General features: G+C 36.0%; 1 protein-coding gene across 1 annotated transcript in view; it reads right to left on the bottom strand.

Moving 5' to 3' along the window:
• The window catches only part of IPO11 (importin 11), a 297,051-nt gene that overhangs the window by 94,461 nt on the left and 188,450 nt on the right, over positions 1 to 14,140 (bottom strand). Inside the window, exon 26 of the mRNA XM_037799092.1 lies at positions 13,474 to 13,587. Within this exon, the coding sequence (XP_037655020.1) occupies positions 13,474 to 13,587 (114 nt within the window). The remainder of the gene's footprint in view (positions 1 to 13,473; positions 13,588 to 14,140) is intronic.

Below are 14,140 nucleotides of genomic sequence, written 5' to 3'. Positions count from 1 at the left end.
AGACATATAGATCAGTGGAATCGAATTGAGAATTCGGAGATAGACCCTCAGATCTATGGCCGACTGATCTTTGATAAGGCCCCCAAAGTCACTGAACTGAGTCATAATGGTCTTTTCAACAAATGGGGCTGGGAGAGTTGGATATCCATATCCAAAAGAATGAAAGAGGACCCCTACCTCACCCCCTACACAAAAATTAACTCAAAATGGACCAAAGATCTCAATATAAAAGAAAGTACCATAAAACTCCTAGAAGATAATGTAGGAAAACATCTTCAAGACCTTGTATTAGGCGGCCACTTCCTAGACTTTACACCCAAAGCACAAGCAACAAAAGAGAAAATAGATAAATGGGAACTCCTCAAGCTTAGAAGTTTCTGCACCTCAAAGGAATTTCTCAAAAAGGTAAAGAGGCAGCCAACTCATTGGGAAAAAATTTTTGGAAACCATGTATCTGACAAAAGACTGATATCTTGCATATATAAAGAAATCCTACAACTCAATGTCAATAGTACAGTCGGCCCAATTATAAAATGGGCAAAAGATATGAAAAGACAGTTCTCTGAAGAGGAAATACAAATGGCCAAGAAACACATGAAAAAATGTTCAGCTTCACTAGCTATTAGAGAGATGCAAATTAAGACCACAATGAGATACCATCTAACACCGGTTAGAATGGCTGCCATTAAACAAACAGGAAACTACAAATGCTGGAGGGGATGTGGAGAAATTGGAACTCTTATTCACTGTTGGTGGGAGTGTATAATGGTTCAGCCACTCTGGAAGTCAGTCTGGCAGTTCCTTAGAAAACTAGATATAGAGTTACCATTCGATCCAGCGATTGCACTTCTCGGTATATACCCGGAAGATCGGAAAGCAGTGACACGAACAGATATCTGCACGCCAATGTTCACAGCAGCATTATTCACAATTGCCAAGAGATGGAAACAACCCAAATGTCCTTCAACAGATGAGTGGATAAATAAAATGTGGTATATACACACGATGGAATACTACGCGGCAGTAAGAAGGAACGATCTCGTGAAACATATGACAACATGGATGAACCTTGAAGACATAATGCTGAGTGAAATAAGCCAGGCACAAAAAGAGAAATATTATATGCTACTACTAATGTGAACTTTGAAAAATGTAAAACAAATGGCTTATAATGTAGAATGTAGGGGAACTAGCAATAGAGAGCAATTAAGGAAGGGGGAACAATAATCCAAGAAGAACAGATAAGCTATTTAACGTTCTGGGGATGCCCAGGAATGACTATGGTCTGTTAATTTCTGATGGATATAGTAGGAGCAAGTTCACAGAAATGTTGCTATATTAGGTAACTTTCTTGGAGTAAAGTAGGAGTATGTTGGAAGTTAAGCAGTTATCTTAGGTTAGTTGTCTTTTTCTTACTCCCTTGTTATGGTCTCTTTGAAATGTTCTTTTATTGTATGTTTGTTTTCTTTTTAACTTTTTTTTCATACAGTTGATTTAAAAAAGAAGGGAAAGTTAAAAAAAAAAAAAAAAAAAAACAAGGAAAAAAAAAAAAAGATGCAGTGCCCCCTTGAGGAGCCTGTGGAGAATGCAGGGGTGTTCGCCTACCCCACCTCCATGGTTGCTAACATGACCACAGACATAGGGGACTGGTGGTTTGATGGGTTGAGCCCTCTACCACAGGTTTTACCCTTGGGAAGACGGTTGCTGCAAAGGAGAGGCTAGGCCTCCCTATGGTTGTGCCTAAGAGCCTCCTCCCGAATGCCTCTTTGTTGCTTAGATGTGGCCCTGTCTCTCTAGCTAAGCTAACTTGAAAGGTGAAATCACTGCCCTCCCCCCTACATGGGATCAGACACCCAGGGGAGTGAATCTCCCTGGCAACGTGGAATATGACTCCCGGGGAGGAATGTAGACCTGGCATCGTGGGACGGAGAACATCTTCTTGACCAAAAGGGGGAGGTGAAAGGAAATGAAATAAGCTTCAGTGGCAGAGAGAATCCAAAAGGAGCCGAGAGGTCACTCTGGTGGGCACTCTTACGCACACTTTAGACAACCCTTTTTAGGTTCTAAAGAATTGGGGTAGCTGGTGGTGGATGCCTGAAACTATCAAACTACAACCCAGAACCCATGAATCTCGAAGACAGTTGTATAGAAGTGTGGCTTATGAGGGGTGACAAGGGGATTGGGAAAGCCATGGGGACCACACTCCACTTTGTCTGGTTTGTGGATGGATAAGTAGAAAAATAGGGGAAGGAAACAAACAGACAAAGGTACCCAGTGTTCTTTTTTACTTCAATTGCTCTTTTTCACTCTAATTATTATTCTTGTTATTCTTGTGTGTGTGCTAATGAAGGTGTCAGGGATTGATTTGGGTGATGAATGTACAACTATGTAATGGTACTGTGAACAATCGAAAGTACGATTTGTTTTGTATGACTGCGTGGTATATGAATATATCTCAATGAAATGAAGATTAAAAAAAAAAAAAACAAAAAACAAAAGACATAATGCTGAGCAAAATAAGCCAGGCACAAAAAGAGAGATATTGTATGTTACCACTAATGTGAATTCTGTGAAAAATGTACAATGTTTTATACTGTAGAATGTAGGGGACCTAAAGATACCAATTAGTGGAGGGGGAATGATAATCTAATAAGAACAGATAAACTATGGAGGGTAATCTCAATGTTATGGGAATGCTCAGGAATGATTATGGTTTGTAAACTTTCTTGGATATAGTAAGATCATGTTGGAAGCAATAGAGTTATTTTAGGTTTTTTTTTTCTCTTATTCCTTTGTTTTCTTAGGGGTTGTTAATTTTCTTGGGGTTTGGTAGGAACATGTTGGAAGCAATGTAGTTATTTTAGATTATTTGTTTTTCTTACTCCTCTGTTTGGACATGGTTTATTAATTTTCTTGGGGTATGGTAGGAACATATTGGAAGCAAAGTAGTTATTTTAGGTTATTTGTTTTCCTTAATCCATTGCTTTGTTTGAAATGTTGTGGGGTTTTTTTGGTTGTTGTTTGCCTGTTTGTTTTTAATTTTTTGATAAACAAAGTTAAAAAATTGAAAAAAAATCAGTAGAAAAATGGGAGTAAAAACTAAATGACAGATAGGGTGGGATGGGGGGATGGTTTAGGTATTCTCTTTTCACTTTTATTTTTTATTCTTATTCTGATTCTTTCTGATGTAAGGAAGATGTTCAGAAGTGGACTGTGGTGGTGAACGCATAACTATATGATCATGCTGTGGGCAGCTGATTGTATACCATGGATGGCTGTATGGTTTGTGAATATATTTCAATAAAACTGAATTAAAAAAAAAAAAAATGAGGGGGAAATTAAAATATTTTCAGACAAACAGACAATGAGAGAGTTTGTGAATAAGCGACTGGCACTACAAGAAATACTAAAGGGAGTGCTACAGGCTGACAGGAAAAGACAGGAGAGAGAGGTTTGGAAAAGAGTGTAGAAATGAAGACTATCAGGAAGGGTAAAAGGAGGGAGAGAAAAAAATAAGATATGACATATAAAATCCAAAACACAAAATGGTAAAAGAAAGTACTGCCCTTACAGTAGTAACACTAAATGTTAATGGATTAAACTTCCCAATAACAAGACAGACTAGCAGAATGGATTAAAAAACTACCCATCTATATGCTGCCTACAAGAAACTCACTTGAGACACAAGGACAAAAATAGGCTGAAAAGTGAAAGGTTGGAAAAAGATATTTCATGCAAACAACCAGAAAAAAGCAGGAGTAGCTATATTAATATCAGACAAATTAGACTCCAAAAGTAAAACAATTAAAAGAGACAAAGAAGGCCACCATATATTAATAAGAGGGTCAATTCATCAAGCAAACATAACAATCATGAATATTTATGTACCACGCAAGAGTGCCCCAAAATACATGATGCAAACACTGAGAACATAGAAAAGAGTAAATACCTCTATAATAACAGTTGGAGAAGTCAATAAACAGCTCTCATCAATGGATAGAACATAGAGACAGGATCAATAAGGAAATGGAGATCTTGAATTGTATGACAAATGAACTAGACTTGACAGACATTTATAGACCACTACATCCCCCAACAGCAGGATACATATTTTTCTCTAGTGTTCATGAAACAGTCTCTAAAATACACCACATACTGGGTCACAAAGCAAGCCTCAACAAATTTAAAAATACTGATGTTATACAAAACACTTTCTCGGATCATAATGGAATGAAGTTGGAAATCCATAACAGCAGAAGGTCATAAAATTCACAAATATATAGAGGTTAAACAACACAGCCTTAGAAAAACAGTGGGAAAAGGGAGAAATTGGTAAATACCTCAAGGCAAACGACAATGAAAATATCACATATCAAAACTTATGAGATGCAGCAAGGGCGGTGCTGAGAGGGAAACTTATTGCCCTAAATGCCAATATTAAAAGAGAAGAGAGAGCAAAACTTGAGGAATTAACTGTTCACCTAGAGGAAAGACCAGCAAAGTAACCCCAAAGCAAATAGAGGGAAAGAAATAACAAAGATTAGAGCAGAAATAAATGAAATTGAGAACAGGAAAACAGTAGAGAGAATCAACAAAACCATAAGTTGGTTCTTTGAGAAAATCAATAAAATTGATAGACCCCTAGCTAGGCTAATAGAGAGAAAGGTGGGAGGGTGGGGAAGAAGGAAGAGGAGGAGGAGGAGGAGGAGGAAGGGAGGATGCAAATAAATACAATCAGAAATAGGAAAGGGCTAGGGGCATGTAGGACACCAGACATTTGCTCACTGGTGTTTATGGAGGCAATATTCATGATTTGCAATGGGTGGAGGTGGCCTAAAGATACATCAACTAATGAACAGAATGGTAAACTATGGTATATGCATACAACAGAATATTGAGCAACTGCGAGGAGCAAAGCTGTGAGCCACGCAACAAGGTAAATGGATCCTGTAGACAGCATTTTGACTTAAGTATGCAGAAACTAAAAGAAATATTATAATGCCTCACCAATATGGACTAACTGCAATGTGTAAACTCTGAGAATTGAATCTTAGAGCACAGCTTATCAGCAGAACACTTATTGTAATGGTCCCTAGATTGTAAGGTATTACAGCAGATACATCTATTCCTGAATTGTAATGGCTACCTCCAAATCCTGAGATGCTGAGCTCTTTGTGTATGACCTGTCAGCCTCTGGAACTTTGGGTATCTGTGTGACATCTGAAACTCAGAGATGGAGCTCGGCAGCTACAAATGTCAGTATTAGCACATACAGCAACTGTTTGTTGAAAGCATTGGAAAAGACTCCAGACTTCAATGAGAGAATGAATGAAGCAGATCTGGTTAGGACTAAGGAAATCTGGACAGGTTAGGACTAAGGATGATATCGACCTCAACTTCTGTGAGAAACCAAGGGAAGAGATGTTTATTTGGTGCAGGATATATATACTCTACAGCACACAAAATAATTTATCTTGTACAGTTAGTTTATTCAAATACCATAATTACATGGAACTCTGAATAGAAAGTAAGATCTGGTAGGTTTGCACAGGTTACTGTGAGATCCCAATACATCCCAAAATAATTTCAGCAGAAAATAAAAATATATTTGCAGGCCCACCTAAGGAGCTGGAGAAAAATGCAGAAATGTTAGACATCCCCACCTAGGTTACTGCTGATATTCTCACAAACATTGAGGACTGACAATTTGGTATGGCAGGGCCTCAATCTTGGGGCTTGCCCTTATGAACTCATTACTGCAAAGGAGACGCTAAGTCTACTTACAATTGTGCCTCACAGTCTTCTCCAGAGAATCTCATTGTTGCTCAGATGTGGCCCTCTTTCTCTAGCTAAGCCAACTAGGCAGGTGAACTCACCGCCCATCCCCCTATGTGGGAACTGACTCCCAGGGGTGTAAATCTCCCCAGCAACATGGGATATGACTCCCAGGGATGAGCCCAGACTGGGCATCATAGGATTGAGAAAGTCTTCTTGACCAAAAGTAGGGTGCAAAATAAAACAAAATAAAGTTTCAGTGGCTGAGAGATTCCAAATGGAGTCAAGAGGTCACTCGGGAAAGCATTCTTATGCACTATATAGATAGCCCTTTTTAGATTCTAGTGTATTGGAACAGCTAGAAGGAAATACCTGAAACTATTGAACTGCAACCCAGTAGCCTTGATTCTTGAAGACGATTGTGTAACTATGTAGCTTACATGGTGTGATGGTGTGATTCTGAAAACCTTGTGGCTCACACTCCCTCTATCCAGTGTATGGATGGATAACTAGAAAAATGGGGACAAAAACTAAATGAAAGATAGGGTGGGATGGGGAGGATGGAATGATTTGGGTGTTCCTTTTTATTTTTATTTTTTCTTTTTCTTCTTATTCTTTTTGGTATAAGGAGGAAGCTGAAAAATTGGGGTGATGAATGCACAACTATATGATGGTACTATGAACAGTTGACTATACACCATGGATAGCTGCATAGTATGTGAATATATCTCAATAAAACTGAAAAAAAAAAAAAAAAACCCAAGTAAATATAAATCCATGTTCATGATTGGAAGACTCAGTACTGCTAAGGTGTTAGCTCTTCCCAAATTGATCTATAGGGTCAATGTAATCCCATCCAACATGCCAGGAGCTGTTTTGTTTTTCCAGAAATTGACAGGCTAATTCTAAAATTTTTATGGAACCAATATGGACCTAAAATAGTCAAAACAAAAACTTCTGAACAAGAACAATAAATGTTGGCAAATACATATTACCCTGATTTCAAGACCTAATATAAAGCTCTAATAATCAAGAAAGTGTGATACTAGCAAAAGGACATTTAAGTTGATTAAAAAGAATAGAGTTCAAAAATAGGCACATATATGGTTAATTGCTTTGTGACAAAAATGCCAAGAAAATTCAATGGGGAAAGGATAGTGTTTTTTTGATAAACCATGCTAGAACTTTATATATATATAATTAATAATGATCCTTATCTCCCATCATACCCAAAATACTAACTCAAAATGAATTACTGCTTATAAAAACTAAAGCTATAAAACTTCCAGAAGAAAATGTAGGGGAAAATAATTCACAACCATGGAATAGGCATAAATGCCTTAGATCAGATGCAAAAAAACAAAAAACAAAACAAAAAAATGAAATAAAATAAAACCATGAATCTTAAAAGAAAAAAATGTAAAACTGAACTCATCAAATTAAGTTTGTGCTCTTAGAAAGATATGTATAAGAAAAGGAAAAGGCAAGCTGGAGAATGAAAAAAAGAACTCACAATACATATAACTAAAAAAATTTTCAATCTAGAATATATAAAGAACTTAAAATTCAAGAAGACACAACCAACTTTTAAAAATTGGCAAAACATTTTAAATACTTCACAGAAGATACACAAATGGATAGTAAGCATTTAAAAAGATACAAAACATCTTCAGTCATCAGGAAAATGTAAATTAAACCACAATGAGATACGAATACATACCCATTTGAATGATTAAAATAAAAAAACCAAAGGACAATACCAAGTGTTGTCAAGAATTAAAGAGCAACTAGAAATCACACACATTGCTGCTGGACTAATTCTACAACATTTTTTACAAAGTTTGATAGTTTTTTAAACATACACCTGAATCACCCAATATTTTCACTCTTAGGTATCCATGAAAAATAAACAAAACCTATGCCCACACAAAGATTTGTACACAAATGTTCGGAGCTGCTTTCGTCATCATAGCCAAAAACTGGAAAAGACTGAAATGTCATTCAATAGGTGAACTGATAAATAAATTGTGGCATAGTCACACAATGGGATATTACTCAGGAATAAAATGGAATGGCTTACTGATTGATATATGCAACAACATGGATGAATCTCAAAAACAAAAATTTCAAAAGAATACATACTTTGTTATCCATTTCTTAAAAAACTGCTAATGATAAAACTTTTTATTTTTCCAATAGCATGCTACCTCCATGTCACAATTTTTATAAAGGTGCATATTTAAGGCTTGAAAAAATTTCCAAACTGCTTTTAAAGCTCTAGTACTTAAGGCTGTTCATTGCAGTCTTCCAATTTCTTTATTGAGTTCCTGGTTTTAAGACATATTATTCAAATCTCTCTGATGCTTATTTAATGTATGGCAGTAATATGAAATTTATCAAGAAAAGTTTTAAAGTGATTTGCTGGGTTTATATATTTTATTGCATCATCTAGAGATTATTAAATTCAGTATCATATGAAAACAAGTGGAAAGTTTTCTGAAAATTTTGGCTGATACTATATAGTTTCTCCCTAGAGTGTGACATTGGCACCATCTGTACAAAAGTGAATAAGACTTGAATGTTTTTACACACTTCTGAATCATAAAAAACTACAGCATTTATCAATATTATTATTTTATTATTTTCCAATCAGTAGGGATTTATTTCAATATATTAACAACTGGTATAGTCATCTTGACACATATCAGCTGAATATCAACCTTGAGTAGAGAAAGGATATTAAGAAGACGCTGGGTAAGCATAAAGAAGAATTTGAAAGTATAAACAAATATAACAGAAATTACAGTGATGAAAGGCCCAATTATATAGATTAAAAATATGCTAGAGGCCTACAACAGCAGATATGAACAGGCAGAACAAAGAATCAGCAAACTAGAAGACAGACCAACTGAACTCTTACAGACATAAGAACATAAAGAGAAAGGAATGGAAAAAATTGAGGAGGGTCCCAGGGATTTGAATAGAAGCATGAAGTGCACAAACATATATATTATGGGTGTCCCAGAAGGAGAAGAGAAGGGAAAATGAGAAGAAAGAATATTTAAGGGAAAAATGGCCCCAAATTTCCCAACTATTATGAAGACATAAATATGCATGTCCAAGAATTGCAACATAATCCAAACAGAATAAATCCAAATAGACTTATTCAAAGACACATACTAATCAGAATGTCAAATGCTAAAGATAAAAAGACAATACTGAAAGCAGCAAGAGAAGAGAGATTTGTCATATAAAGGACTTGAAATAAGACAATGTTCCAATTTCTCATGGGGAAATCTATGGAAGCAAGAATGCAGCAGCATGATTTATTTAAGGTACTTAAGGAGAAAAACTGCAGTCCAAGAATTCATGATCTGGAAAAACTTTCCTTCAAAAATGAGGGAGAGGCAGACTTCTGGAAAGATAGCGGAGTAGGTGAGGTGGAATGTGCTTCTCCATGAAAGTAACTAGAAAGGGGCCAAAGGACATGAGGTACCATGGCTTTGGGTTGTGACCAGACACACAGGGTCCACCACAGTACGTGAAGGGGACACCAACAAAAATGGAGGAGAGATGGTGGATGGAGAGACATGGTGAGTGTGTTCCTGATGGATGACCTCCAGGCTCGCAGCAGCAAAACAGCCACAGGGCATGGGAGTGAGAAGGAGCTCTCCACACCCGAGCACCTACCTGGACAGTTTGCTGGAGGGTGATCCTCCACAGTCAGAAAGTGGGGAGCTCCAGTGAGGGAACCCAGTGGGCAGCATTTGCTATCCCCATCATGGACGACAGGGTGGGGGGGTGAGGGAGGTGGAATAGCTACAAGCAGGGAAAGGAGAAATGCTATACCAGCAATAAGAAGCCCCTCCCACACCCCAGAGAATTGCAGGCACAAGGCAGGCAGAGAACCAGCAGGCAGTGTCCACGTTCCATGATTGGACTCCCTGCCTGCCTGTTCAGGGTCCATGTCGCAGTCCCAGGACAGGCATTTCCAGATGCACACACAGAATGGGTGCTGTTTGTTTCCCCACCTGGTTATACTCCGCCCACCAAATAGGAGAAGTTCGAGAAAGATGTTCTTGAGAGTGCCACCTGCTCGTAGGATTGGGAAACTGCACTCAAGTAAACCAAATTATACATAAATGTTCAAATAATTCTGCACTTCCCAACACAACCCTATAAAAACAAGCAAATGCCCCAATGCCAACAGAAAATTACAAAGCACTTGAATGATCTAGAAGATACAGGCAAGTGAAACAAACAAATTAAAAAGCCACAAGACACACAAAACTTGGAGCAATTAAAGAGGGTCAAACAAATCTCCAAAACAATTTTCAACAAGACGGCTAAAGACATAAAGAAAATCAAGATTCTACAAGAGCATAAAGAAGAAATTGAAAGAGTAAATTAAAAAACAATAGATAAATTCACCATCCATTTCCCAACATGGGACAGGACATCCAAGATAAATGAGCCTTCCTGGCAAGGTGGGACATGGATTCTGGGGATGAGCCTGACCCTGGCATTGAGGGATAGAGGATGCCTTTTTTACCAAAGGAAGGCAAAAAAATAAGGTTTCAGTGGCTAAAGAAAATTCAAATAGAGTCAATAGGCTGTCCTGGGGGTTACTCCTATGCAAGCTTCAGCTAGATATGCCAAATGACCACAATATAAGCCCAAGTCAACAGTAGCATCAAAAACCTTAAATAATAAATGGATCCTATCTGAGACTCAAAGTTTCACTCACTAAATTTATTCATTAGAAACTTAAATGCTTTAGAGTGCTTGTATGTCAGCTAAGTCCCCAAAACCAGAGGCAATAGCCTCTTCAAGAACATCAACCAAATGTGTCCCCTTTGCTCATAAAGTTGATAACCCTTTTCAACATGAACAGGTTAGGCTGATCACTGCCTAGACATCCCTGAAGATTGGGAAAGTGATTAAACCAGAAGAAAGGATAGCAACAGACAAAACAGAATTTAACAAAGAATTTATGAATACTGAATCTTTATATAGTTTTCTTTTCTTAATTGCTAGTGTATTAGAATAGTTAGAAGGAAAGAATTGAAATGGTGGAACTGTAACCTACAGCATCCTTTGAAATTTGTTCCACAGCTACTTGCTAAATTATAATTTAAAAATGCTCAAGGAGATGAAGGAAAGTACAGAGAAAGAACTAAAGTGTATCAGGGAAACAATGAATGAGCAATTATGAGAGTCTAAGTAAAGATATATAAAATTTAAAAGGAATCAAACAGAACTACTATGGCTAAAGACCACAACAACTGAAACAAAATATGCCCAGGAGAGTTTCAAGAGCAGACTGGAGCAGGCAAAAGAAAAAATCAGTGAATATGAAGATAAGAAACTTGAAATGAGACAGACTGAGGAGCAGAAAGAAAAAAATATTAAAAGTGAAAATACGAGGAGAGGGACAAAGAGAGAATCCTGAAAGCAGCAAGAGAAAAGCGATCCATCACATACAAGGGAAGCTTGATAAGACTATGTACGGATTTCTCAGTAGAAACCATGGAGGCAAGAAGATAGTTGGTGTGATACAGTTAAGATACTGAAAGAGAAAAACCACAACCCAAGAATTCTATATCCAGGAAATCTGTCCTTCAAATATGAGGGAGAGCTTAAAATATTCTCTGACAAACAGACAATGACAGAGCTTGTGAATAAGATACCTGCGTTACAGGAAATATTAAAGGGAGAACTACAAAGAGATAGCAAAAGACAGGAGTGAGAGTTTTGGAGCACAATTCTGGTTGATGGTAGCACAATAATGTAAGCACACTTAACAAAGATGACTATGAATATGGTCATAAGAGGAAGGTTAGGGGCATGTGGGACACCAGAAGGAAAGAGGGAAAATAAAGACTGAAACTCTAGAACTTAGGAAAACCTAGAGTGCTCAACAAATTTGATAAAATATATGTTTTTATATGAGGCAGAACAAATGAATGTCAACTTTGCGAGGTGTAAAAAGTGGGGGGGTATTGGGGAAATAATACAATCAATGCAAACTAGAGACTATAGTTAACAGAAACATCACATTATGCTTTTTTAGTGTAACAAAGGCAATCACCAAAGTTAAATGCCTATAAGAGAGGGACAAATATTGCATGATCTCACTGTTATGAACAAATTATAATAAGGAAGCTCATCGAGTTGGAGTCTAGAATATAAATTACCAGGGTATAGACTGGGGTTAGAGAATAGGGAGTTGATGCTTAACTTATAGAAAATTTCTATTTAGGCTGATGGTAAGGGTTTGGAAATGCATGGTGTTGATGGTAGCACTTCATTGTGAGTGTAATCAACAGCACTAACTAAATAGATGAATGTGGTTAAAAGAGGAATCATTTGGATTTATATATTACAAGAATAAAAATTAAAAGCGAAAACCTAGAACTGTAAAGCATGGAAGCCTATTGTAGACAATGATACTAATACAAAGTGGCAACAATGGAGCGGTATTTGAGAAAAAACATACATCTAATATAAATAATGGATGATAGATACAACTATTTTAATAATGTTTCACCAATTACAAGTTAACTACTGTTAAAAAAAAAGTACAATTAGAAAAATAAGTGCTGCCATTAGTGGTAACAATGTTCCACATCAATGCAAGGTGTAGGTGGTGGGTGGTGTATGGATATCCTGCATTTTATGCATGATTGTTTTGTAAATTCACTTCTCTAACTTAAAAAAAAAAAAAAGGATATGGATAAATATGTGTGGTATTACCAAAAAAAAAAAATGACTACTATCCTATTGGGTTTTTGTGAGGATTTAAAACAATACATGAAAGCACATATTTTGAAACCATTTTTTAATTAAAATAACTCAAATTTTGCTCAACTCAATTGAATAATCTCTTCGACTGTTAAATAAAATCACGTAACAGTTAAAATCAATAAAGTATTGAAAAAAAACCCCCATCTATTTATCAAAACAAAGTGTATCTCTAGTTACATTAGATTAGTCTAATTCTAGAAAAACATTTTAAAATTTGTACTTTCTTACTCCAGATTTCCTTTCAGTAGAAATAATTATATTTCTTTCAGCTATGACCAAAAGACAACACAAATTGGCTCCATTCTAGAGTATATGCTATCTTACACATCTTATAAATCTTAACAAATTAATGACTTTGAAACCCAAAAATTTTATTTGAATATAATATATAAAATACCAGATAACCAACTTACTTAACCCATCCCATACTTACTCTGGTGTGGCCATGCCTACAGTATTTTTTAATAAACTTTTGCTAAAATGGTCATTTTCCAAAATATTTATTACAGCAATTCTCTCAATCCACTGCATTAAGATAAAAAGCATTAAAGGAATGAAACAAAGACAGTTATATGATTATGTACAATGTGTTCCTATTTTATCTTATGTATGAGTAAAGAAAAATTGCAACCATAAGCAATTCATAAGTGTACTTTATGGCTAAGCAGAATATAAAATTTCCTATTCTGAATGAGCCAATTGCCCAAGTTTCAATTACCGTTCAGAGATTCCTTTTCTTTCTTCTTCCCAAATTATGTATATATAACTTCTTTAAAGATCTAAACACTACAAAAGAACTTTTATAAAAACTTTATGAAAGTATTTCATGAAACTATTTCCAATTTATATTTGAATAAAGACTTCCTTAAATTTAAATATATTGTTTCTTACCTCCTGATTAAATTTATGTGCCATTTCATTAAGAAGTGAAGAAAAGAAACTAGTGTTTTGTAGCAGGACTCGACCCATGACACCGAGATATGTGGACATCACTACAGGATACCTCTGTATAATTACAATACAGGACATGTAAAATTATGTTAAGGTACAAATATAAACAATTATAAATAATTGTTGACATATTAACATTCAACAGGGATATAAAATAACAATATTCTCCTTCATATTACTTCTCTTTAGAAGGAGCTTCCAATATTGCCCGAGTTCTAACATATATATAAAATATACATATACACATGCATACAAATATATATATACACACATAAATATACATACATATATAAAATACAAAGACAGAATGCATATTTGCCAATGGCATATTTATACTGCTTTAAATAAATACTCCTAACATAGTTATGTGGAACTATTTCAGAGCTGGACTTAAAAAATAACAAGATCATAAATTCAATGTGTAACAAAATTAGCACTACTTTCCCCTCATATTCTCAAAGTCAGCCATTGGAATTAAGCCACTAACCATTCCTTCTGCCTCAAATGATTGTATGTGCGAATATACATGCACGTAGGAAGAGAGATGAGGTATCAAAGGAAATCTATACTACATGGAGAAAGAAAAGGCAAAGATGTGTATTTATCT

This window comes from Choloepus didactylus, chromosome 11, assembly GCF_015220235.1.
Source record: "Choloepus didactylus isolate mChoDid1 chromosome 11, mChoDid1.pri, whole genome shotgun sequence".
Classification (NCBI taxonomy): Eukaryota; Metazoa; Chordata; class Mammalia; order Pilosa; family Megalonychidae; genus Choloepus; species Choloepus didactylus.
This window is presented reverse-complemented; position numbering and strand designations above follow the sequence as displayed.